General features: G+C 42.9%; 1 protein-coding gene across 4 annotated transcripts in view; it reads left to right on the top strand.

Annotated features, from left to right (window-relative positions):
- The window catches only part of LOC115108538 (circadian locomoter output cycles protein kaput-like), a 52627-nt gene extending 25766 nt beyond the window's left edge, over nucleotides 1–26861 (top strand). For 2 of the 4 annotated variants that reach the window (XM_029633006.2, XM_065009126.1), the window contains 19 exons: nucleotides 151–242; nucleotides 12444–12506; nucleotides 14628–14776; nucleotides 14901–14992; nucleotides 15329–15418; nucleotides 15644–15764; nucleotides 15952–16065; nucleotides 16208–16326; nucleotides 16497–16579; nucleotides 17019–17125; nucleotides 17262–17409; nucleotides 17581–17662; nucleotides 18073–18226; nucleotides 18337–18431; nucleotides 18525–18677; nucleotides 20207–20353; nucleotides 20554–20993; nucleotides 21143–21383; nucleotides 21479–26861. In XM_029633006.2, coding sequence (XP_029488866.2) covers nucleotides 223–242; nucleotides 12444–12506; nucleotides 14628–14776; nucleotides 14901–14992; nucleotides 15329–15418; nucleotides 15644–15764; nucleotides 15952–16065; nucleotides 16208–16326; nucleotides 16497–16579; nucleotides 17019–17125; nucleotides 17262–17409; nucleotides 17581–17662; nucleotides 18073–18226; nucleotides 18337–18431; nucleotides 18525–18677; nucleotides 20207–20353; nucleotides 20554–20993; nucleotides 21143–21383; nucleotides 21479–21739 — 2679 coding nt within the window. In that variant the 5' untranslated portion in view covers nucleotides 151–222 and the 3' untranslated portion in view covers nucleotides 21740–26861. Of the gene's footprint in view, nucleotides 1–150; nucleotides 243–12443; nucleotides 12507–14627; nucleotides 14777–14900; nucleotides 14993–15018; nucleotides 15245–15328; nucleotides 15419–15643; nucleotides 15765–15951; nucleotides 16066–16207; nucleotides 16327–16496; nucleotides 16580–17018; nucleotides 17126–17261; nucleotides 17410–17580; nucleotides 17663–18072; nucleotides 18227–18336; nucleotides 18432–18524; nucleotides 18678–20206; nucleotides 20354–20553; nucleotides 20994–21142; nucleotides 21384–21478 lie in introns of those variants that run through there. The other 2 variants (XM_029633007.2, XM_029633008.2) reach the window with 2 other exon arrangements.
- The last annotated feature ends 355 nt before the right edge of the window (nucleotides 26862–27216 follow it).

Here is a 27216-nt window from a genome sequence, read left to right as displayed (position 1 = left end):
TCTTTATTATTCTATAATGTAGAAAATAGTAAAAATAAAGGAAAACCCTTGAATGAGTAGGTGTGTCCAAACTTTTGACTGGTACTGTACATTATTTTTAGTTTCAGGCTGTAATTGTAATTTCACTGTTAATCTCGCTTTTTCTGACAGGTTCATTCACAAATGTCTACCTCACGATTAAAAGGCCCCTCTCCATAACTGCGACCCTGAACAGGCTACAAAATGACTTCCAGTATAGGCGGGTGAGTTAGTCTACCAATCTCCTCCTACACTTGAGAGAAATGGATATCCTACCCTACCTGCTCATCTAACTGGTAGATGTCTGTCAAATCATCTGTGACTAACAATCTATAAAATAAAACGTTTTTTTAAATGTTCTCAATCTGTGCTTTACTTTGCCTGGATTTAGTTATGATGATTTCAAGCAACATTTGGTGGATCTTTAGGTGTGTGTGTGACTGACCTGTGTGCATGGGTGGCTCTGGACCTGTTTTAACTGGCTGGGGTAGCTGAGTGACAGCAGGAATGTCCCACCAGCACGGGATCTCCCGCCTTCATCCCAGGATTAGCATGCCGCTCAGCCCTGCTCCGTTTTGAGTGGTTGGTGTTTATTATTAAATATCTATTTAAATATCTATATTTATGATTTAAAAAATAATAATTTACCCCTTTTTCGTGGTATCCAATTGTCTCTGCAACTTCCGTACGGACTCGGGAGAGGCGAAGGTTGAGAGCCGTGCATCTTCCGAAACACAACCCAACCAAGCTGTACTGCTTCTTGACACAATGGCCACTTAACCCGGAAGCCAGCCACACCAATGTGTCGGAGTAAACACTGTACATCTGGTGACCGTGTCAGCATGCACTGCACCCAGCCCGCCACAGGAAACGCTAGTGTGGGATGGGACACGGTCATCCCTGCCGGCCAAACCCTCCCCCAACTCGGACGACGCTGGGACAATTGTGCACCGCCCCATGGGTCTCCCGGTCACGGCCGGCTGCGACAGAGCATGGACTTGAACCCAGAATCTCTAGTGGCACAGCTAGCACTGCGATGCAGTTCTTTAGACCACTGCTCTACTCGGGAGGTCATGGTTGGTGTTTTTACTCTTCCCCTGATGTGTGTGTGCCGTCTCATGTGACAGAGGTGGGCCAGCCAGGGCCTGGGGCTTCTGTCGGCACCACTGAACTCCCCCTTTACTGTCATTAGAGCAGGGGAGGCGGGTGCGGTGGGTGGTCAGTAAAGAGTATGGAACATGACCTCATGCTGAAGGAGGGGCTTAATTTGGCCAATCAAAGGCAAATAGTTTCCTAGAAGGAGAAGTTGGGTTCCTATGGACTATGGAGAGTACACTCATTCCCCCCTGGCATGGATATACTATACCTTGCCAGGTCGACATTGTAAATAATAAGTTGTTCTTAATGGACTTGCCTGGTTAACTCTTTACACTCATACCCACTCATAAAATTAGAGGTCGACCGATTAATCGGAATGGGCGATTTTAATTAGGGCCGATTTCAAGTTTTCATAACAATCGGCATTTCTGGACACCGATCATGGCCGATTATATTGCACTCCACGAGGAGACTGCGTGGCAGGCTGACTGCCTGTTATGTGAGTGCAGCAAGGAGGTAAGGTGCTAGCTAGAATTAAACACATCTTATGAAAAACAATCAATCTTAACATAATCACTAGTTAACTACACATGGTTGATGATATTACTAGTTTATCTAGCTTGTCCTGCGTTGCATATAATCAATGCAGTGCCTGTTAATTTATCATTGGATCATAGCCTACTTCGCCAAACGTTTTTTTAACAAGTGCATTTGTGAAAAAAGCACCGTCTCTGCACCAATGTGTACCTAACCATAAATATCAACTCCTTTCTTAAAATCAATACACAAGTATATATTTTTTAAACCTGCATATTTAGTTAATATTGCCTGCTAACATGAATTTCTTTTAGCTAGGGAAATTGTGTCACTTCTCTTGCGTTCTGTGCAACAGTCAGGCTATATGCAGCATTTTGGGCCGCCTGGCTCGTTGCGAACTGTGTGAAGACCAACTTCGCCAAACGGGGGATGATTTAACAAAAGCGCATTTGCGAAAAAATCACAATCGTTGCACGAATGTTCCTAACCATAAACATCAATGCCTTTCTTAAAATCAATACACAGAGGTATATTTTTTAAAACCTGCATATTTAGTAAATCCAGGTTAGCAGGCAATATTAAACTAGGGAAATTGTCACTCGTTGCGAACTAATTTGCCAGAATTTTACGTATTTATGACATAACATTGAAGGTTGTGCAATGTACCAGGAATATTTGGACTTATGGAAGCCACCCGTTAGATAAAATATGGAACAGTTGCGTATTTCACTGAAATAATAAACTTTTTGTTTTCGAAATGATAGTTTCCGGATTTGACCATATTAATGACATAAGGCTCATATTTCTGTGTGCTATTATGTTTATAATTAAGTCTGATTTGATAGAGCAGTCTGACTGAGCGGTGGTAGGCAGCAGCAGGCTCGTAAGCATTCATTCAAACAGCACTTTCGTGCATTTGCCAGTAGCTCTTCCCTGTGCTTCAAGCATTGAGCTGTTTATGATGTCAAGCCTTTCAACTCTGAGATTAGGCTGGTGTAACAGATGTGAAATGGCTAGCTAGTTAGCAGGGTGCTCGCTAATAGCGTTTCAATCGGTGACGTAACTCGCTCTGAGACCTTGAAGTAGTTGTTCCCCTTGCTCTGCAAGAGCGATGGGTAACGATGCTTCGAGGGTGGCTGTTGTCGATGTGTTCCTGGTTCGAGCCCAGGTAGGGGCGAGGAGAGGGACGGAAGCTATACTGTTACACTGGCATTACAAAAGTGCCTATAAGAACATCCAAAAGTCAAAGGTATATGAAATACAAATGGTATAGAGAGAACAAGTCCTATAATAACTACAACTTAAAACTTCTTACCTGGGAATATTGAAGACTCTTGTTAAAAGAAACCACCAGCTTTCATATGTTCTCATGTTCTGAGTAAGGAACTTGAACGTTAGCTTTTTTACATGGCACATATTGCACTTTTACTTTCTTCTCCAACATTATTTGCATTATTTAAACCAAATTGAACATGTTTCATGATTTATTTGAGGCTGAATTGATTTTGACGTATTATATTAAGTTAAAATAAAAGTGTTCATTCAGTATTGTTGTAATTGTCATTATTACAAATAAATTAAAAAAAATTGGCTATCGGCTTTTTGTTTTTGGTCCTCCAATAATCGGTATCGGCGTTGAAAAATCATAATCGGTTGACCTCTAGTTAAAATAGCAGATTTGGATGCTGATAAATGCCTAAATTGAAATGCAGTGGGTGAACAAAAACATGCTATATCATGTCAGCTCAAGGTCTCCGCTTTACAGCTCAGTATTGGTTTTCACTGACAGCCGTTCTGAACGTGAACACTGCGTGTGACAAGAAGTTGCCCCACCTCCCGCAGTTTTTTTTGTCTGAGTAAGGGAAATGCTCTAAATAGAGGTCTCATAAATATATTGAGTCGTTAAGGATTATAATAAATACCACTTTGATGTCATACAAGCGAGCCAAACACCCGTTATACAAGTGAGCTAAACACACCTAAATCTGCACTTCACATTTCCATATCATGAAACAAATTTCATAGTGTCAACGTTTATGATCACTCTGCTTCATGTACAGTTACAAGTTGACATGGTATCATACCCTGGGTTGTCCTGAACAGAATGAGCCTATGTTTGTCATTTTGTGAAGACGTTTGGCGGGGAACACGCATTTGAATGCACTCATCACTCTTTTCTACAGTGCATTCAGAAAATATTCAGACTCCTTGACTTTTTCCACATTTTGTTACGTTACAGCCTTATTCTGAAATGTATTGAATACATTTTGTCCTCCTCTACCTACACACAATACCCCATAATGGTATTTTTTTTGTGCAAATGTATTAAAAATAAAAAACAGAATCTTATTCACAAGTATTCAGACCATTTTCGATGAGACTCTAAATTTTGCTCAAGTTCATCCTGTTTCCATTGATCATCCTTGATGTTTCTACAACTTGATTGGAATCCACCTGGGGTGAATTTTTAATTGTTTGGACATGATTTGGAAAGGCACACACCTGTCCATACAAGGTCCCACAGTTGACAGTGCATGTCAGCGCAAAAACCAAGCCATGTGGTGGAAGGAATTGTCCGTAGAGCTCCGAGACAGGATTGTGTCAAGGCACAGATCTGGGGAAGGGTACCAAAACATTTCTGCAGCATTGAAGGTCCCCAAGAACACAGTGGCCTCCATTCTTAAATGGAAGAAGTTTGGAACCACCAAGACTATTCATAAAACTAGCCACAGGGCCAAACTGAGCAATCGGGGGAGAAGTGACTTGGTCAGGGAGGTGACCAAGAACCTGATGGTCACTCTGACAGAGCTACAGAGATCGTCTGTGGAGATGGTTGTCCTTCAGGAAGGTTCTCCCATCTCTGCAACACTCCACCAATCAGGCCTTTATGGTAGGGGCCAGACGGAAGCCGCTCCTCAGTAAAAGGCACCTAAATGACTCTGACCATGAGAAACAAGATTATCTGGTCTGATGAAACCAAGATTGGTTTCCTTGATTGGTTTCCTCAAGTCCGGGCTCTGGAAATAGCTGTCCAGCGATGCTCCCCACCCAACATGACAGAGCTTAAGAGGATCTGCAGAGAAGAATGGGAGCATCTCCCCAAATACAGGTGTGCCAAACTTGTAGCATCATACCCAAGAAGACTCTGCTGTAATCACTGCCAAAGGTGCTTCAACAAATTACTGAGTAAAGGGTCTGAATACTTAAGTAAATGTATATTTCAGTTTTTTTTTATGTTTAATGAACTTGCAAATAATTTCTACACCTGTTTTTTGCTTTGTCATTATGGGTTATTGTGTGGAGTTTGAGGGGGAAATTTAAAAATAATAAGAATAAGGCTGTAATGTAACAAAGTGGAAAAAGTCAAGGAGTCTGAATATTTTCCGAATGCACTGTATGTGCACTTGCCATGTGAAAGCCTAACCACTGTAAGATCATATTTTACAACTTATCCATGTTGGCCTTAGAACATGCTTTCAAATAATGCCCACCAGACCGGATTGTGAATTATAATGGAACATTTTTGGAATGCATAAACAACAACCGTAATTGTGTGATAGTGGGGATGCTGGGCTGTGTTCCAAAAGAAAACAAACAAGTCTCCTTGCTCTAGTTCCTGGACAGCACAGCTGAGAGCTAAAAATAGCACCTTTTTATAGTTGACTCTTCTTTGAGTCATAAAAGTGCATTGGAATTATGTAGGAACCGAGCACACTTTGGAGAGGTACAGTGCCTTAAAGTATTCACACCCCTCAACTTTTTCCACATGTTAAAGTGGGATTCAAATTCATTTAATTGTGATTTTTGCTAACGGTCTACACAAAATACTCTGTCAAAGTGGAAGAATAATTCTAACAAGAAATTTGACAAATAAAACAATATCTTGAGACAATACATGTTAGAAATACCTTTTGGCAGTGACTACAGCTGTGAATCTTTTAGGATAAGTCTCTAAGAGCTTTGCATACCTGGATTGTACAATATAACATTCTTCAAGCTCTGTCAAGTTGGTTATTGCTATTATGCTATTTCCAAGTCTTGCCATAGATTTTCAGTCAAAACTAACTAGCCCACTCAGGAACATTCAATGTCATCTTGGTGAGCAACTCCAGTGTAGATTTGGCCATGTGTTTTAGGTTATTGTCCTGCTGAAAGGTGAATTTGTCTCCCAGTGTCTGTTGGAAAGAAGACTGGACCAGGTTTTCCTCTAGGATTTTGACTGTGCATAGCTGTATTGTTACTTTCTTTCCTAAAACAACTCCCTTTCCAATGACGAGCATACCAATAACATGATGCAGCCACCACCAATGCTTGAATATATGAATAGTGATACTCAGTTATGTGTTGTTGGATTTGCCCCAAACATAACGCTTTGTATTCAGGACAAAAAGTTACTGTCATTTAGGTTAGTATTGTGGAGTAACTACAATGTTGTTGATCCATCCTCCTTTTTTTCCATATCACAATCATTAAACTCCGTTTTAAAATCGCCATTGGCCTCATGGTGAAATACCTGAGCAGTTTCCTTCCTCTCTGGCAACTGAGGTAGGAAGGACGTCTGCATCTTTGTAGTGACTGTGTGTATTTATACATCATCCAAAGTCTAATTAATAACTTTACCATGCTCAAAGGGATTTTCAGTGTCTGCTTTTTATTTTTTTACATCTACCAATCGGTGCCCTTCTTTGTTAGGCATTGAAAAGCCTCCCTGGTCTTTGGTTGAATCTGTGCTTGAAATTCACTACTCGATTTGAGGGACCTTACAATTATTTTTATGTGTGGGGTACAGAGATGGGCTAGTCATTCAAAAATCATGTTAACCACTATTATTGAACACAGAATGAGTCCATGCATCTTATGTGAATTTAAGCACATTTTTACTCCTGAACATTTACGCTTGTAATTTATCATATTTTTGATAAGGTTCTATGAAGACAATTCCACTTGACATTATGGGCTTATTGTGTGTATATCAGAGACACAAAATCAAAATGTAATAAATTTGAAATTCAGGCTGTAACACAACAACATTTTGAAAAAAAGTAAAGAGTTATGAATCATTTCTGGAGACACTGTATGTGGCCACTTGGAGACACCAGTTAGACCTCTCACTCAAAACCTTGTCATTTTTTCGTCCTATTTTGCACCTACCCCAAATTTGCCATGAATATTATGTTACTGAATGTATCCAGAGTATTGTCAGATTTCGTTATCAACAAATGCAATGAAAGTACAGCAAATGTAAAATGCATATATAATCAACAGTGTAATGTTTGGATTCAGTCTTGTAAGATGAACTGTTTTGTCCTCACCTTTTAGTCTAATAATTTTCCCATAATCTCCAAAATGTTCCCCTTTTTTAAATGGCTGCCATGGTTATGCATATATTTTCCATATTTCTTCTGTAAGAAACATTTCAATTTAGCCCTATTCATAAAGGACAACTCCAGCAAGTGTACGGGGTTGAATAGAGGTTAAAACATTTTTAAATCCATTTATTTATTCACATTAGCTGCTACTTAAAGGAACAAATGGTAATGATTTGTGATGATTGAAAACAAACTGCACAACCGCTATAGAAATACCCTTTGTCAAAAGTCCTTCATTAGTTTTGTGTAAGGTATGTTGATAGTTTAGCAGGGGTGTCAAACTCATTTGCCCTGTGGGCTGCATTTGGTCTTCACATAATATTGATATTTCCTCGCCGTCAAAACGTGCAAAAAATGGTCTTCTATCAATCTCTTCTGGAATTTTCTACGTTCCCTGACTGTCTAGCTTTCGTTTCAATGACTAATAGCAAGCTGGACAGAGTGAAGAGACTAATTGTACGTCCATTATTTTTTGTCATTTCATTGTCCATTTGAGATTGTTTTTCAGGGGAAAATTTACAAAAACAAGATTAAAATGGGCCTTGAGTTTGACACGTGGTCTAAGGTATGTTGATGGCAGTTGTGTAAGTATGTTTTGTGTGAGCAGGGCCTGTTGCTCATTGTCCCTTGGGGAATAGGTTTTTGTTGCCACACCTATAGAGCCCTCCGGTCTTCTGTAGCTCTGCCTCCTGTAAGGCAGAGGTTAGAGCTGACAAACACTATTACCACCGTCTTAAATACACAATCCTCAGGCTTTACATGGCATCATATTAAAACACTGGCAGCTTTACGTGGCCTAATTTTAATTGTGTGCAATGGGTGGAATCTCATTTGGTCATGTGGCATCTTTAAGGGCATGTTGTTAAAGCTCTACCTCCAGGAAGGGGAATGTAATAAGAAAGTTCTTCTTTCCGTCCATATCAGTTCACATATCTCCCGAGTCCCATTCTCATATGAGAGCAAACACCATTCGGGTAAATAAAAAGCCAGAGCCTGACTGTACTTGTATATCTTTGGCTTGGTGTGGGATGTACAATAGAGCTGGGATGATAAACCCAAAATTACCCACACCGACATTGCCCTCTTACCGGAGCAGTTTGCTTAGGTCGGTAATTTTAAATTTTTCTACACAACGTTCCTGCACATACTTTTTTGTTCTAAGACGATTATTTGGCCAACATTGATCGCTCCCTCTCCCCACTGTGCGCACAGAGGGAGGGATGCTTTCTGATAAGCACAAGCATATGACCATTGCTCCAAATGCAATTGCGGGACAGACTGTTTTCAAAGTTACTACTGTTTTTTCTCACCTCTTAATAGTGAGTTTATGCCACCACTTTACAACCGGAGTATGGTTTTGATGTGCCCACGGAGCGGAGTGCACCATTTGCGCTGAATATGCTTACATCAAGTAGCCTAGGCCTAGTACTGGAAAGTTTTGTTGGACATTACATTTACTGATAGCTAGATTGCTAACTCTACATGGCTAAGTGTTTTGAGTTCTCACTTCCACATGTGGTGAACAATATAACCTAGAACAGGGGTGTCAAACTCATTCCATGGAGGGCCTAGTGTCTGCATGGTTTGGGTTTTTCCCTTTCAATTAAGCTCTAGACAACCAGGTGTGGGGAGTTCCTTACTAATTAGTGACCATAATTCATCAATCAAGTACAAAGGAGGAGTGTGAACCTGCAAACATCTCAGCCCTCCGTGGAATAAATTTGACACCTGTGGCCGAGGCCAATAGGCGTGGGCAAATTCATCTCTGAAGAACTCAAAACAAATCTGATCATTCTGGATCCTATTTTGACAGGTTGCACATCAAAATATCCCTGGAAATAATTTACATTTTCTATCATAGTCTATACCATCTCAGTTACTTGTCTTGGCACAACAACAAAAAACTGCCACTAATGGAAAGTAGGCATAATTGTCCATTTAAAAAAATATCTATAAATAAATACGTTAGAGAAATACAACGATTGAGATATATATATCACTATCAAGCAAAATTGTTACATTTTATATTACTTTTGGTCCATATCGCCCAGCACATGGTTGTAAAATGCTTGTTTACTCTTCATTACTGTATTTGTTGTTTGCTATTAAACTATTGTGTTTCTACATTGTTGACTTTAATGGGCTTGTCTGAAAATAGCATTGGTGAGTGTAATTGGATCTTATTTGTTTGAAGTAGCCCCGGGGTAAAAAACCACAGGCACCACATTATTCTCATGCTCACACAGCATGCACAGAAATGCATGAAGGCAAATTAGGTACAGATGCACACATACAGAAAAGCATGCCAGTATATGTCATTCCACAGAATGTCATACGCTCAGATCAGCCTCCCCCCCCCCCCCCCCCCCATTGGTCCATTAATTATTGTTCAATGAGAAGTGTGCAGTGAAAATAGACCTTGGAGGGAGAAACCTTGAGGGAATCTTATTTGAGTCAGAAATGTATGTTCATATGACAGGGAAGATATAGGAAACCTTGCAGAGAGCATATCCAACTGACAATCTCTTAGGGGAAAAAAACAAAGTAACTGATGTTGGCACAAGATGGAGGAAAAGTTGGAGCATAACTAACAAAATGACAGTATGAAAATATAGGCTTAATCCAGTATAAACTAATGTATGGAATTTATTATACATGAGAGAATTCACAAATTCTACAGCACAACTGCAGAGTCATGTCTTTAAGTGTAAAACTAATAATGACTCCATAATCCATGCTTTCTGGGAATGCTATAAAGTCTGGAAGTTGTGGGCAGCGCTAGAAAGTTGGCTGTCAGAAGTATTACAATGTAAATGTACTTTTAATCTGTCTGCCTGCATATTTTAAGACGTGCCTATGGGTGTGTATTCAGTGCTTGACTTGCGCCGAAGCTGTCCGGAACACCATACTGGCACTTCCAATTTTTGGGGAATTGCATACCGGCAACTCTATAAAGTAGCCTTTTGCTGGCCCAGATTCACACACCCTGGCAAAAAAAGGTTGATCAAAGTGGAATGAAGGTGGGATCTTCATTGAAAAGCAATGGAGAGTGGGCATTCATTTCCTGATTTACAGTTTGTTCAATTTATTTGCCGTTAGTCTGTGAATCCTTGAGTGACAGTAGGCTGTTCGAGATTGCACTGATTAAAAATGTGCCAGATGAGGGTCAAATAAGGGTTTGTGTAGTCAGGAAAAGTCATGGAAATGAGTTTCATAATTGTTGTTAATATAATTCATGAAAGCACATATCTTGCCATTATCAGAATGGCCCTTCAGTGCATGTCTGGTGCTGCGTGTGTGCCAATGTGAGTGGGCCGTTGCCCGAGGGGAGAGAGTGCGTCATTTCAGTAGCAGGTATAAAATAATTGCAGACTAACTATACTGAACAAAAATATCAACACAACATGCCGCAATTTTAAAGATTTTACTGAGTTAGAGTTCATATAAGGAAATTACTTGAACTCTGTGAAGCATTTGTTTGGGCTGCAATTTCTGAGGCTGGTAACTCTAATGAACTTATCCTCTGCAGCAGAGGTAACTCTGGGTCTTCCTTTCCTGTGGCGGTCCTCATGAGAGCCAGTTTCATCATAGCGCTTGATGGTTTTTGTAACTGCACTTGAAGAAACTTTAAAAGTTATTGAAATGTTTCATACTGACTGCCCTGCATGTCTTAAAGTAATGATGGACTGTCATTTCTCTTTGCTTATTTGAGCTGTTCTTGCCATAATATGGACGTAGCCCTATTTGGTAAAAGACCATCTTCTGTATACAGCTATTTCAGTCACACCCGTTACTAACGGTGTATAAAATGAAGCACACCGCCATGCAATCTCCATAGACAAACAGTAAATAAAATGTCCTTACTGAAGCGCCCCAGTGACTTTCAATGTGGCACCTTCATAGGATGCCACCTTTCCAACAAGTCAGTTCGTCAAATTTCTGCCCTGCTAGAGCTAGGAGCAACAACGGCTCAGCCGCAAAGTGGTAGGCCACATAAGCTCACAGAACGAGACCAACAAGTGCTGAAACATATAGCGTGTAAAAATCATCTGTCCACTGTTGCTTCACTCACTACCGGGTTCCGAACTGCCTCTGGAAACAATGTCCACACAATAACTGTTAGTCGAGAGCTTCATGAAATTGATTTCCATGGCCGAGCAGCCGCACACAAGCCCAAGATCACCATGCGCAATGCCAAGCGTCAGCTGGAGTGGTGTAAAGCTTGCCGCCATTGGACTCTGGAGCAGTGGAATCGCGTTCTATGGAAAGATGAATCACGCTTCACCATCTGGCAGTCCAACAGACTAATCTGGGTTTGGCAGATGCCAGGAGAACGCTACCTGCCCCAAAGCATAGGGCCAACTGTAAAGTTTGGAGGAGGAATAGTTCCAATGAAGGGAAATCCTAACCCTACAGCATACATTGACATTCTAGACAATTATGACTTTTCAACTTTGTGGCAACAGTTTGGGGAAGACCCTTTCCTGTTTCAGCATGACAATGCCCCCATGCACAAACAGAGGTCCATACAGAAATGGTTTGTCGAGATTGGTTTGTAAGAACTTGACTGGCCTGCAAAGAGGCCTGACCTCAACCCCATCGAACACGTTTGGGATGAATTTCGAACGCCAACTGCGAGCCAGGCCTAATCATCCAACATCAGTGCCCGACCTCACTAATGCTACTGTCGCTGAATGGAAGCAAATCCCTGCCGCAATGTTTCAACATCTAGTGGAAAGCCTTCCCATAAGAGTGGAGGCTGTTATAGCAGCAAAGGGGGGACCAACTTTATATTAATGCCCATGATTTTGGAATGAGATGGTCGACAAGCAGGTGTCCATATGCTTTTGGTCATGTAGTGTATATAACAACTATGTAGAACTGGTTGGAAGGACTGAGGAGCACAGTGAACGCTCACCTGGACCTGAGGAAAGTGCACCTGAATATCCACGCATGCAAACAGACAGACGAGCACTTTCATTTTGTTCTTGAAGGTGTGTATTGACATTTACTGGGTGTACACACTTATATACACACAGCTACATGCATACTGGCACGTACACAACACCATAGGCTACAATAGGTCGCATCCATGCTGACACTACTTCAGGATTATTATTTTTTAACTGCAGGCAGAACATTAGCTATGCCACTTGTCAAGGTTCTAATAATGACCATCTGACCTACATGTTAGTGACGTCAGTCCTAGTCTGCTGAGTAAGCAAAAGGTTCTGCCTTCCAAGGCAAATGAGTTGCATTCCTGGTCATTCTGCCTCAATACCAGCTGAGTCATTGAGCATGGGCTCTGTCTAAATTTAGACTATGCTTCGCACTGCCCTCTACTGGGGTAGCAGTCTGACCAATGCTATCTGCACCAGCGTTTTGGCCCGAAATAAAAATGGTTGGTTGTTTGTTTTTCAGGGATGACGCCAGCAGTATCTTTGATGGGTTAATGGAAGAAGATGAAAAGGACAAAGCAAAACGGTGAGGTCTTTATGAGCTCAAGCGAAACATTAAAGACAACTCCGTACGTAGGCTTAGTTTGATCAAATCAAATCACATTTTATTTGTCACACAGACCTTACAGTGAAATGCTTACTTACAAGCCTTGAACCATCAATGCAGTTTTAAGAAAATACCTAAAGAAAGAAGTAATAGAAAAGAATAACAAATAACTAAAGAGCAGCGGGATATAACAGTAGCGGGGCTTTATACATGGGGTACCGGTACAATGTCAATCTGCGGTGGCACTGCTGTTGAGGTAATATGTACATGTAGGTAGAGTTATTAAAGTGACTATGCATAGATAATAACAGAGTAGCAGCAGCTTTATGGGTAGCCATTAGATTAGCTGTTCAGAAGTCTTACGGCTTGGGGGTAGATGCTATTTAGGAGCATCTTGGACCTAGATGTGTGGTATCAGAGAGAACAGTCTATGACACGGGTGGCTGGAGTCTTTGACCATTTTTAGGGCCTTCTTCTGACACCGCCTGGTATAGAGGTCCAGGATGGCAGGAAGCTTGGCCTCTGTGACGTACTGGGCCGTACACGCTACCCTCTGTAGTGCCTTGCGGCCTGAGGCCGAGCAGTTGCCATACCAGGCAGTGGTGAAACCCATCAGGATGCTCTCGATGGTGCAGCTATAAAACCAATTGAGGATCTGAGGACCCATGCCAACTTTTTTCAGTCTCCTGAGGGGGAATATGCTTTGTCGTGCCGTCTTCATGACTATTTTAGTGTGTTTGGACCATGATAGTTTGTTGGTGATGTGGACACCAAGGAACTTGACACACTCAACCTGCTCCACTGCAGCCCCGTCGATGAGAATGGGGGTGTGCTCGATCCTTCTTTTTCCGTTAGTCCACAATCATCTCCTTTGTCTTGATCACATTGAGGGAGAGGTTGTTGTCCTTGCACCACACGGTCAGGTCTCTGACCTCCTTCCTATAGGCTATCTGATTGTGGTCGGTGATCAGGCCTACCACTGTTGTTTCATCAGCAAACTTAATGATGGTGTTGGAGTCTTGCCTGACCATGCAGTCATGAGTGAACAGGGAGTACAGGAGGGGGCTTAGCACACCCCCTGAGGGGCCCAAGTGTTGATGATCAGCGTGGCGGCTGTGTTGTTACCTACCCTTACCACGTGGGGACGGCCCGTCAAGAAGTCCAGGATCCAGTTGCAGAGGGAGGTGTTTAGTCCCAGGGTCCTTAGCTTAGTGATGAGCTTTGAGGGCACTATGGTGTTGAACGCTGAGCTGTAGTCAATGAATAGCATTCTCACATAGATGTTCCTTTTGTCCAGGTGTGAAACGGCAGTGTGGAGTGCAATAGAGATTGCATCATCTGTGGATCTGTTGGTGCGGTATGCAAATTGGAGTGGGTCTAGGTTTTCTGGGATAATGGTGTTAATGTGAGCCATGACCAGCCTTTCAAAGCATTTCATGGCTACAGACATGAGCGCTACGGGTCGGTAGTCATTTAGGCAGGTTACCTTAGTGTTCTTGGTCAAAGGGACTATGGTGGTCTGCTTGAAACATGTTGGTATTATATACTCAGACAGGGAGAGGTTGAAAATGTCAGTAAAGACACTTGCCAGTTGGCCTGCGCATCCTCGGAGTACACATCCTGGTAATCCGCCTGGCCCTACGGCCTTGTGAATGTTGACATTTTTTAAGGTCTTACTCACATCGGCTGCGGGGAGCATGATCACACAGTCGTCCGGAACAGCTGATACTCTCATGCATGTTTCAGTGTTACTTGCCTCGACGCGAGCAAATAAGTTATTTCGCTCGTCTGGTAGGCTCGTGTCACTGGGCAGCTCTCGACTGTGCTTCCCTTTGTAGTCTGTAATAGTTTGCAAGCCCTGCCACATCCGACGAGCCAGTGTAGTACGATTCGATCTTAGTCCTATATTGATGCTTTGCCTGTTTGATGGTTCATCGGAGGGCATAGCGGGATTTCTTATAAGCTTCCGGGTTAGTGTCCCGCTCCTTGAAAGTGGCAGCTCTACCGTTTAGCTCAGTGCGAATGTTGCATGTAATCATTGTGTTGTTTTTGTTAGAATCTTAGTATGTGTATTCTTGTTTATCATGTCCAACCCTCCAGAGTGTCCCGTAACAAGTCTGAGAAGAAACGCAGAGACCAGTTCAATGTCCTCATCAAGGAGCTGGGTACCATGCTGCCAGGCAACACCCGAAAGATGGACAAGTCCACCATCTTACAGAAGAGCATCGACTTCCTACGCAAGCATAAAGGTAGAGACCTCTCCTCCTAGGCCTCGGATATCAACATTTCTGGAAGAATAGGAACATTTCTGTGTTTTTACCAAGCTGTCTGAGTATTTAACATCAGTTACTCCTCCATCTGTGTTTCTGTCAGAAATAGCTGCGCAGTCAGAGTCGAGTGAGATCCGACAGGACTGGAAACCTCCTTTTCTTAGTAATGAAGAGTTCACACAGCTGATGCTGGAGGTTAGTGGCACTTGACACACTAAAGTACAGTAGTTTGCACATCCTTTCACTAAGAAGTATCCTGAAAGAAAGGATGTCAGTCCAAGGATATCAGTAGCAACATTCTGTACTGTTTTTGTAGTTAACTGAAGAAGGTTGACAACGAAACGTCTGTGAATTTTTTTCCCTGCCTGCTGTGTAAGCAAGAAAACCCCCCCACCCTTTTTGGTTTAACGCACCAAGGACTATTCAAGTTCAAGGTTGAGCGCAATGGTACCTGTTTTCTACATAGTTCACTTTCTCACATTCTATTTTGCAAGTAGGTGGTGTTTTAACACACTGTTTTGTATCTGCTAGGCATTAGACGGCTTCTTCCTAGCAATTATGACAGATGGGAACATAATCTATGTCTCAGAGAGTGTTACATCTCTACTGGAACATCTTCCTGTAAGTATTCACTCCATACATATACATGAGTTAATGCCTACAGTATGTAAGGTTGAGGTCGGTCTAAGTGCATTTATGGTCACAAACCAAATACAGACCAGCTACTTGTGTACTACATTCAAAGTCAAATTTTTCCTAAATCAATATAATGAAAACTTACCATTATTTAGGGACTTGAAGTTTCCGATGACCAAGGATGACATACATGTGTGTGTTTTGTTTCAGTCTGACCTGGTGGATCAGAACCTGTTGAACTTCCTGCCCCTGGGGGAACATTCAGACGTGTATAAAGCCCTGTCATCTCACATACTGGAGGGAGAGACGCTAACGCCAGAGTATCTCAAGAGTAAGTACTGGAGCTGTTTCAGTATTGTCTAGTAGTTTCTATCATGTTCATGGTCTAAATGGCCTATGTCAAGTTTTGGCCACAGCATGCCATGAGTAAATGATTTGTTTCAGAACTAGATGAGTTTATTTAAACCAAGTCAATCAAATTGTACTCTGCTTTATTGTATGATTTAATTTGTTTTCAGCGAAAAACCAGTTAGAATTCTGTTGCCACATGCTCCGAGGGACGATCGACCCCAAAGAGCCTCCTGTGTATGAGTATGTTAAGTTCATCGGAAACTTCAAGTCCCTAAATAATGGTAAGTTTTCATTATATTGATTTAGGAAAAATTAGACTTTGAATGTAGTACACAAGTAGCTGGTCTGTATTTGGTTTGTGACCATAAATGCACTTAGACCGACCAAAAGGCAACAATGACAAATTTTCCCTTTCTCCTATAGTGCCTAACTCAACTCGAAACGGCTTGGAGGGGGTGATCCAGCGGTCACTCCGGCCCGCTTTTGAGGACCGAGTCTGTTTTATAGCAACTGTGAGATTAGCCAAACCACAGTTTATCAAGGTAAGACAATTGGAATTCTATAGACTTATATATCACAGACTGCATATTTCGGTAGCTAGGTAACCAAATATGTCTAATGTTGTACTGTAAAGTGTTCTTAGTAGGAGCACTGTACATTATTTTCTTTGTATGAGATGTAAACATCTAGTTTTTCTTAATTCACCCCACAGGAGATGTGCACTGTTGAAGAACCCAATGAAGAATTCACCTCTAGACACAGCTTAGAATGGAAGTTCCTCTTCTTGGACCACCGGTAATGTGTGCTGTCTATATCCATGTCTGTGTGTGTGCTTACTTGCCTATGTCATGCAAGAGAGAGTTAGCCTCTAGCCGTGTGAGACTCAGCACATCAGTCAGAACACAGTCCCAGTGAGAGTGTGTTTGGGTCAACTCTGTTAGCTGGCTGCTATGTTCTATATCTGGGCCAGTCAGTCGGCTTGCTCTCTAGAGGAGACAGCTCTGAGTCTCAAACGTTTAGGAGCAACAGCACTAGATGGAGTACTTAGTGTTTCACTGCTACTGAAAACCTATATTATATGGACCTTTGTAGACACTATGTCCAGAGGTTAATACAATGCTTTGTATGGGGTTTTAATGTGTTATTACTGCTTAAAAGGCTGAGAAACTGTATATCATTGTATTTAAATGGGTTATGCTGTCACATTAATAACATTGCTTGTTTATCTCCCCAGGGCTCCGCCCATAATAGGTTACCTGCCGTTTGAGGTTCTGGGTACATCTGGATATGACTACTACCACGTAGATGACCTGGAGACACTGGCCAAATGCCACGAACACTGTGAGTCATTTTTTTTGTCGCATTTGTGTATTTTGTAAGTGCACATTTTATGAGTGTGTTTGTGTTTTACTGTCCCATGTACAGATCTGTGACATCATCTCTCTCCTCTCTCTCTCTCTCTTGCTGCATTCTGCAGTAATGCAGTATGGGAAGGGGAAATCATGCTACTACAGGTTTCTCACCAAAGGTCAACAGTGGATCTGGCTCCAGACCCATTACTACATCACCTACCACCAGTGGAACTCCAGGCCCGAGTTCATCGTCTGCACGCACACTGTCGTCAGGTGAAGATCGACTAATCACTAAAAAGGATATTCATATGCATATCTCGCAACAAGTATCAATGTGTCAGTCATACTACATATAACCAGCAGTATTGCATTGACATCCTAAACACTATCACATACACCACCATCGGGCATGATGTTCAACACGGTCTCTCTCTTGTGGAGCAGCTATGCTGAGGTGAGGGCTGAACAGCGCAGAGAGCTGGGGATTGTTGAGGAGTCACCGCCAGAGATCTCTGCAGTAGATAAGGTGAGACACTTATAAGACCAATGTGAGAACTTGCTGACCACTGAACATAAGAAATCACTGAGCAGGAATAAAGAGATGGCTGAGTTTGGTTAATGAGGTCTTGTTCAGCTTAAGGGATACGATGTCTCACTGTCTGTGACTCTCACTGGAGTAAGACATGGTTAAGTGCTCAGACAACAAGGAGGATGTTAAAACATCTTTGGTGAGCAAACAGTGGGGTTATGGGTTTTGAATGCGTCCTTCAATCCCAGTAGTACGATCCTTCTTTTCACCAATCCAACTGTGTTAGATCAGTGATTACCTCATGCAAGGGAGGAAGGAAGGATGTATTTCCCAAGTGTTCTAACAAGGCTTGGGAGTTCTAGTAGTGAGTCTCTACTGACTGTTCTCTCTGCTCTCTCATCTCACAGCAGTCTCAGGACTCTGGTTCTGAGTCTCAACACCAGCTCAACACCTCCAGTCTGAAGGAGGCCCTAGAGGGCTTTGACCGCAGCCGGACGCCCTCGGCCTCCTCACACAGCTCCCGCAAGTCCTCGTCCCACACTGCCATCTCCAACCCAGCCTGTAAGAGCTGACCACATGACGTCACTACATCCATCTTGTCTAATATGATGTCATCTGTCCTGAGAGCTTCTTTGATCCTAAGAGTAAGGTGTTTGTTCTTTCCTTCTCAGCACCTAAGCTTAAGACAGACAGAGGTACACCGGGATGCCAGTCCGTCTCTGCTATTGAGATGACATCACAGCGAAGATCATCCATCAGCAGTCAGGTCAGAGTGGGTTTGTTTCAGCTTGCGGTCAAGCCTCTCTATATTTGATAGTGATTTGGTTCCTAATGTAGTTCCTGTGCTTGTATCCAACAGCAATCGATGAGCTCCCAGCACACCCAGAACACAGGGCAGAACATGACCCCATCCATGGTTCCACAACAACAACCGCAGCAGCAGCAACAACAACTGCAACAGCAGCAACCACCACCTCAACAGCAGCAGCTTCAGATCCAGCCCAGTGTCCAGGTGAGAAATCTTCCTCATGATTGTAATTTGGCAGTTTCTTTTGCTAGAGTCAGTGACACAGAAACTCAACAACAACAAAAAATGTCCTCTCACTGTCAACTGCGTTTATTTTCAGCAAACTTAACATGTGTAAATGCTTGTATGAACATAACAAGATTCAACAACTGAGACATAAACTGTCACTAACAGAAATGGAATAATGTGTCCCTGAACAAAGGAGGGGGGTCAAAAGTAACAGTCAGTATCTGGTGTGGCCACCATCTGCATTAAGTACTGCAGTGCATCTCCTCCTCATGGACTGCACCAGATTTGCCAGGTCTTGCTGTGAGATGTTACCCCACTCTTCCACCAAAGCACCCACAAGTTCCCAGACATTTCTGGGGGGAATGGCCCTAGCCCTCGCCGTCCGATCCAACAGGTCCCAGACGTGCTCAATGGGATTGAGATCCGGGCTCTTCGCTGGCCATGGCAGAACACTGACATTCCTGTCTTGCAGGAAATCACGCACAGAATGAGCAGTGTGGTTGGTGGCATTGTCATGCTGGAGGGTCATATCAGTATGAGCCTGCAGGAAACGTACCACATGAGGGAGGAGGATTTCTTCCCTGTAACGCACAGCGTTGAGAATGTCTGCAATGACAACAAGCTCAGTCCGATGATGCTGTGACACACCGCCCCAGACCACAACGGACCCTCCACCTCCAAATCGATCCCGCTCCAGAGTACAGGCCTCGGTGTTACACTCATTCCTTCAACGATAAACACGAATCCGACCATCACCCCTGGTGAGACAAAACCGCGACTCGTCAGTGAAGAGCACTTTTTGCCAGTCCTATCTGGGCCAGTGATGGTGGGTTTGTGCCCATAGGCGACATTGTTGCCGGTGATGTCTGGTGAGGACCTGCCTTACAACAAGCCTACAAGCCCTCAGTCCAGCCTCTCTCAGCCTATTGCGAACAGTCTGAGCACTGATGGAGGGATTGTGTGTTCCTGGTGTAACTCGGGCAGTTGTTGTTGCCATCCTGTACCTGTCCCGCAGGTGTGATGTTCGGATGTACCGATCCTGTGCAGGTGTTGTTACACGTGGTTCTGCCACTGGTTCTGCCACTGCGAGGATGATCAGCTGTCCGTCCTGTCTCCCTGTAGCACTGTCTTAGGTGTCTCACAGTACGGACATTGCAATTTATTTAGCATCGGCTACATCTGCAGTCCTCATGTCTCCTTGCAGCATGCCTAAGGCATGATGAGCAGGGACCCTGGGCATCTTTCTTTTGGTGTTTTTCAGAGTCAGTAGATAGGCCTCTTTAGTGTCCTAGGTTTTCATAACTGTGACCTTAGTTGCCTACCGTCTGTAAGCTGTTAGTGTCTTAACGACCGTTCCACAGGTGCATGTTCGTTAATTGTTTATGGTTCATTGAACAAGCATGGGAAACAGTGTTTAAACCCTTTACAATGAAGCTCTATGAAGTTATTTGGATTTTTACGAATTATCTTTGAAAGACAGGTAACTTTGTTAGCCCATGGTACAGTTTTCCACCCAGCTGGATGCAATGCAGCACCTGAAGGATCAGCTGGAGCAGAGGACCAGGATGATCGAGGCCAACATCCAGAGGCAGCAGCAGGAGCTCAGGCAGATCCAGGAAGAGCTCAACAAGGTGCAGGGCCATGGCCTACAGGTGAGCACTGCCCCCTACTGTCTGTCTGGGGAATAGCGCTATTGGGCCTCATACTAACCACCTGCCCTCTTATGTAGAACTGTGTGAGTACTTGAACCAAAAGGTCTGCACATTTGCGTGGATGCATGTATCTGTCATTATGCCTGTGTTTATCTATGAAAGGAGATTCGTCTTACTCTGTGGTATTTGCTCTGGTGCAGATGTTTCTCCAGCCGGGTACAAGTGGGCTGAGCCTGGGCTCTGTGCAGCTGGCACACGGGACCACCATGCAGCCAGGGGGTGCTCTCACCATGCATGGCCAAGTGGTGTCTGCAGGCAGTCTGCAGGGCAGCACTCCACAGCAGCACACGGTCCAACAACAACCCCAGCAGCAGTCCCAGACCCAACAACAGAACCTGTTACGAGACACCAGCTCTGTCCTCTCACAGTCTTCAGTGCGGTCGACTCACTCTCTGCCGCCCCAGCAGAGTGCCCTGCCGGCTTCCCTATACAACACCATGATGATCTCTCAGCCCAACCAGGCCAATGTGGTCCAGATCGCTACCAGCCTGGCCCAGAACAGCAGCAACAACACAGCTGCCATGGCAAACTTTGCCCAGGACCGCTCGGGACAGATCAGGTACACGATGCCACCAACAGGGTATGTTCTCCTCTCACTCGGTATGCGCCACACTCAGTGGCTGATGTTACTGAGAAATATGCTGATTATCCACAGGATTTGCATACATTTTCATGTGTCTGTTTAAAAAAATATATGTTGCTCATTCATTACCACCCTCACTCCCTCAGGTTCCCTGCTGGCTCTCAGTTGCTGACTAAGCTGGTGACTGGGCCGATGGCGTGTGGAGCGGTGATGGTCCCTACAACCATGTTCATGGGCCAGGTGGTAACAGCATTCGCTCCTCAGCAGGGCCAGACTCAGACCATCAGCATTGCCCAGCAGCAGCCTCAGCAGCAGGAGCAGCAGGCTCAGTCTCAGGCCGAAGCCACACAGCAAGGGCTGGCCCAGCAACAAACACAGTTCCTCCAGGTGAGGTGACCACCAGAGAGTAACGTTTCTAAAGGTAGATCCGGTACTTGTCCCTATTCTGACCAGCCACTCACCTCTCTTTTCTTCCTATCTAGGGCCCTCGGCTGCTCCATGGAAACCAGTCCACCCAGTTGATCCTGCAAACAGCGTTCCCACTGCAGCAGCAAGGAGCCTTCGCCAGCACACAACACCAGCAGCAGCAGCTACAACAGCAACATCAGCAGCAGCAGCAACAACTCCAGCAGCATCAACAACAACAGCAACAACAGCTCCAACAACAGCAGCAACAGGAGCAGCAGCTGGCCTCTCACAGGGCAGATAGCATGTCAGGCCGCTCCAGCACACAGCCCCAGTAACCTGGCAACGTCCGATCAGACATATGGACTGAACCAAATCTATTTGTCTGTGTGATGGGGTGAAGAGATCGGTTGAGAAAGCAGTATTGAGACTATGCCTCTAAGACTACCCTGCTTCAACTTGGTCTGTAGAGTTTGTGATGGATGGATCAATAGATGGATCTCTGGCTGCCTGCACTGAACTCATGAGCCACTGGCGCGTCAGATAGAAAACAATGCTGTGCTCACAGTGAGCACGGAGTTGCTCCGCTTCATGGCCATGCTTAGAACTCTTTCCCACAGAGACCTCCACTCTGTCGAGGTCCCCTCACCACTGTGACAGGGGCCAGTGCTTGTCCCCTACCCTGCCCTCTTGTTGTGTGTTCAGTGTGTGCTCCCGTCACCCTCACAGATTTTATTTATGCAGGACGATCCAGTCTGGAGCTTCAATCAAGGCTTCAAAGAAGTCCTACAGAGAGTAGACAGACGCCTCGTTTGTTTTCTGGTTTTCTCATATTGTTTTTCATGTCAAAGTAATTATGGGTCAGAAAATATTTTTAAGAATGTCATGTGGATTGAACTTTTATTGTACAGAACAAAAAATAATATGTAAATATATGGAAAAAAAGAAAAATAACTAATATTTTATATGATGCATGAAATTAAAAGCATAGTCTGTTATTTGTAGCTTTGAATATACCTTTTTTTCTAGTACTCTATGAAAAAAAGAACCTAAACACGCTTAATGGCTGATCTTTTCACAGATGTTCTTCTTCCCAGGGGCCGTGTGTCTTTTTGGGACCGTGGGTGTCTGTGTAGCTGATGCTGCTGGTCATGTCACAGTTTGTTTCATCCTCTTCCTCACTTTCGTAGTTTTAATAAAACTTCTCTATTGAGATTAAAAACAGAAATGTTTTAAAGTTACAATATTTTTTTAGAATATATATTGTGGTCCAACGCGACATGTTGAGGACTAAATAGATACATGATTTTACTCAGAACAATATTTTAAATTGTAAATAAAGCAAAGACCCAAAGTTTACCAAAAATACTTTAAATGTATCCTATGGAAAGCTTATGAGCTCCTTATTTTCTCTGCCATCATGCCTCATAACAGTTGCCATAGCTATTCATAAACATTTTTTTACTTTTAAAAAGTCCTTAGTGTTTATCTTTAGTTGATTTAAATATGAGTGAGGCATTATGACTGTTTTAGTGTGGTCTCGTAACGCTCATAGCAATGCATGCAAAGTACCTCTAGGTACAGACTATACTAGTGCTTTACAATACTGTACTTTTTTAGCCCTAAAGGCTTGTGTAGAAAAATGAGTATTCTCATAAATATATATTCAATTACGTTTTAAATGGTCACAAAAATTACCTTAAACTCAGAAATGCAATTCACGCAGTGATATTTCTGCACATTATCCTATTTCTGCCGTTAGAAATCTAGTGTCTGTTCTATGAATGAAATGCATCCCCTTATGTTCCTACTCTCTCCTGTCACTTGCAACTACAGCATGTTTATCTCCTATTAAGCTTTTTATGGGTTGGCAATGTCAGAACAAACAAACGAGTGATATCTCCCCTCTTTAGAACATTAAATGATGGTGGATCTCATCAAATAAGTGTTTGGACAGAATGCCGCTAGCAATTGTTGTGATCTGAGTTCATCTTCATGTGTTAATAAAGTGAGCTTGTCTGTTTTATCTAAAGCCAGTCAGACAGTGCTGGAGGCATTATAGTGTGTGGTGGGATGGGGAGGGTTACTATTTTAACCAAGAGATGCAAATCTGAGCTGCTGGGGTCATTAAAGTAAACATATAGCACTTATTTATACCTCTCTAACACTAAGTACCCCTTACAGACAGTATTCTCCACTTCTCAGTTGTTTGAATGGGAGAAGAGAAACTACAAAAATGTTTCCTAATGTGTACTATGGCTAATCCCAGTCCAGACAAGAATAGAGCGAATGCTAAGGCTATTTGATCCATGGCCTAGAACACAAATTACCTCTGAAATAAGTGAAACTGGTGTTAGTTGGACCTTCCAAGAGAATGAATTGAAACAATTCATCATACGGATAACAGATGTGGTATGTTTGAAGTTTTTCTGCTCCTGCTCCTCTGCCGCTTCTGTCAGACAGTACTTATCCCCATGTAACTGTGTTATACGGTGATGGTTTGATTGTCGTGCTGATGGGGTGTCGCTTGCCATGGCAAATTTAAAACGATGTTTGTTGAGTGGGGTCCTATGAACTGGTTGTAATGTACGTTGCCATAATAACTTCTATAGGGGATTTCCAGGTTTCTATTGTAAATGTTGTGGAGTGGGGCTCTTGGGGGTCGAGCCTCTGGTTTTCCAAGCTGCTCATTTCCTGTCAGGGGCCTCTGTAGAATGGCACTTTAGTAGTAGTCGTATTGAATGTTAACTAATCCTGTCCCTTACCGTGACAAGTTATGTTCATCTCAAGAAAAAAACTATTGCCAAACTATTTAGTTATGCTTGCTTGGGCATTTCCCTCATTCCTCGATTTTCAGTGTGACAATCCTGCATCATGTGGTCAGAAAGAAGTTATTGTTTAATTGGTAGCATTTATCTTTGTGGTCTAGATGGCAAAATGTTTTTATTGAGGACTGTGTGAAACCTACATTATTTCACTTTTTATTGGTGGAAGAAAATCACATATCAAACCTCTCTGGTATCATAGCACAACACTATGTAGAATGTCTGGGCCCTCTAGGGGTCATTTCCTGCTCCGGTCTCTAACATGGCTGGCTGCTCCAATCTACAGTGCATTGGGAAAGTATTCCGACCCCTAGACTTTTTTCCTAATTCTGATACGTTACAGTCGTATTCTAAAATGGATTAAATAGTTTTTTTCTTCCTCAATCTACACACAATACCCCATAATGACAAAGCAAAAACGTTTTATTTTTTATGTTAGCAAATGTATAAAATAAAAAATAGTACATTTACATAAGTATTCAAACCCTTTACTCAGTACTTTGTGTGTACCTTTGGCAGTGATTACAGCCTCGAGTCTTCTTGGGTATGATGCTACAAGCTTGGCACACCTGTATTTGGGGAGTTTCTCCCATTCTTCTCTGCAGATCCTCTTAAGCTCTGTCAGGTTGGATGGAAAGTGTTGCTGCAAAGCTATTTTCAGGTCTCTCCAGAGAGTTCTATTGGGTCCGGGCTCTGGCTGGGCCACTCAGAGACTTATCCCAAAGCCACTCCTGCATTGTCTTGGCTGTCTGCATAACGTCGTTGTCCTGTTGGAAGGTGAACCTTCACCCCAGTCTGAGGTCCTGAGCACCCTGGAGCAGGTTTTCATCAAAGTTCTCTGTACTTTTCTCCGTTCATCTTTACCTCGATCCTGACAAGTCTCCCAGTCCCTGCCGCTGAAAAAACTCCCCACATCATGATGCTGCCACCACCATGCTTCACTGAAGAGATGGTGCCAGGTTTCCTCCAGATGTGACGCTTGGCATTCAGGCCAAAGACTTCAATCTTGGTTTCATCAGAACAGAGAAGCTTGTTTCTCATGGTCTGAGAGTCTATAGGTGCCTTTTGGCCAAATCCAAGCGGGCTGTCATGTGTCTTTTACTGAGGAGTGACTTCTGTCTGGCCACTCTACCATAAAAGCCTGATTGGTGGAGTGCTGCAGAGATGGTTGTTCTTCTGGAAGGTTCACCCATCTCCACAAAGGATCTCTGGAGCTCTGTCAGTGATATCGGGTTCTTGGTCACCTCCCTGACCAAAGCCCTTCTCCCACGATTGCTCAGTTTGGCCGGGCGGCCTGTTCTAAGAAGAGTCTTGGTGGTTCCAAACTTCTTCCATTTAAGAATGATGGAGGCCACTGTGTTCTTGGGGACCTTCAATTATGCAGAAATGTTTTGGTACCCTTCCCCAGATCTGTGTCTTGACACAATCCTGTCTCGGAGCTCTATGGACAATTCCTTTGACCTCATGGCTTGGTTTTTGCTCTGACATGCACTATCAACTGTGGGACCTTATGAAGACAGGTATGTGCCTTTCTAAATCATGTCCAGTCAATTGAATTTACTACAGGTGAGCTTCAATCAAGTTGTAGAAACATCAAGGGTGATCAATGGAAACAGGATGCACCTGATCTCAATTTCGAGTCTCATAGCAAAGGGTCTGAATAATTGTATTTTTAATACATTTGCAAAAATGTCAAAAAACCTGTTTCTGCTTTGTTATTTTGGGGTATTGTGTGTAGATTGATCAGGAAAAAATGTAATAAAATGTGGATTAAGTCAAGGGGTCTGAATACTTTCCAAATGCACAGTATGTTCATGTACCTCATGGCAAAACTGTCCCAGGCCCTTGTGTTTACAGTGCAGTAAGTCAGTCTGCTCGTCTCTGCTTTTTGAAATTCACGCTTAGTGCAAATGGTGGTCCCTGCTGCTAGGTTATTGGTGGTGCATTGCCATGTACAGCAGAACTTAGCTGGTACTTCTTATAACCACAAAGTTATTGTCTTGCCAGTAATGCATATCGACACAGATTTATTCAACACGTTGTACAGAAACTGTCCGTGGCTCTTACGTAAAGTTGTTTGGTCACTGTGATTTTATAATATTTTTTTGGACACAAAGTAAACCTGTGCCACCAATGGCGTGATAAACCTTACAGCTACCAGTACCGGGTCAGGCAGTGCAATACTTGAATGAATGTAATTCAATATCAAACGCTAACATAGCTGTCTGAAGACGGTCATGCATAAATAAATGAATAGTCGAGGAGGGCTTAGTTGAAAGTATTTTAACAGAAAACAAACCTCAGATGTTTCTATGGCCAAGCTAGACCTCAAACGATGAATTGAGCGAGTAGATATATAACGTCATACACTGTAATATACTGCGTTCATTGTGTAGAGAAGAAAGCAAAACAAAAATCTACCCAATGCATTACCTCAAATGAGAAAGGAATTAAACAAACTGTGACTGTTGATCTAATGTACCCAAAACAGAACTCATCATGAGCTCATCACGAGCTCTTGGTTATGCAAAGGTGTACAGAAATATTTAAAGAAATAACTATTTAACATCATATATCCCCCCATGTAATTGGTTTCTTTTTCCCAATAAATGTAATAAATTCTCTGAAAATGTGATGAGGAATACTGGATACATTTTTTTTGTTTTTATTAAGTTTGAACAATTAGGAATGCTAGATTTTAATATTTTGGATCATCTCTAGGATGACCACATTCATGGTAACTTTTAACAAATGACCCATATAAGACTTATCCACATGTTTTTTGGACGTATCAAAGTAGGAATCCCTTATGTTGTTTCTCAAAAGGCTACAATAAGGTCATTCAACCCAGACTATGTGAGGTGGGGAAAATGGAGGGAGTGGTATTGATGTTTTGTATCCAAAGTGAAAGATGGGAATAAATTGTTATACCTGGTTTTAATACCCAGATGGGAAGCCCAATGTAAAATGTGGTGAATCATGTTCTAATG

This window comes from Oncorhynchus nerka, linkage group LG24 (genome assembly GCF_034236695.1).
Source record: "Oncorhynchus nerka isolate Pitt River linkage group LG24, Oner_Uvic_2.0, whole genome shotgun sequence".
NCBI classification, from domain to species: domain Eukaryota; kingdom Metazoa; phylum Chordata; class Actinopteri; order Salmoniformes; family Salmonidae; genus Oncorhynchus; species Oncorhynchus nerka.
This window is presented reverse-complemented; position numbering and strand designations above follow the sequence as displayed.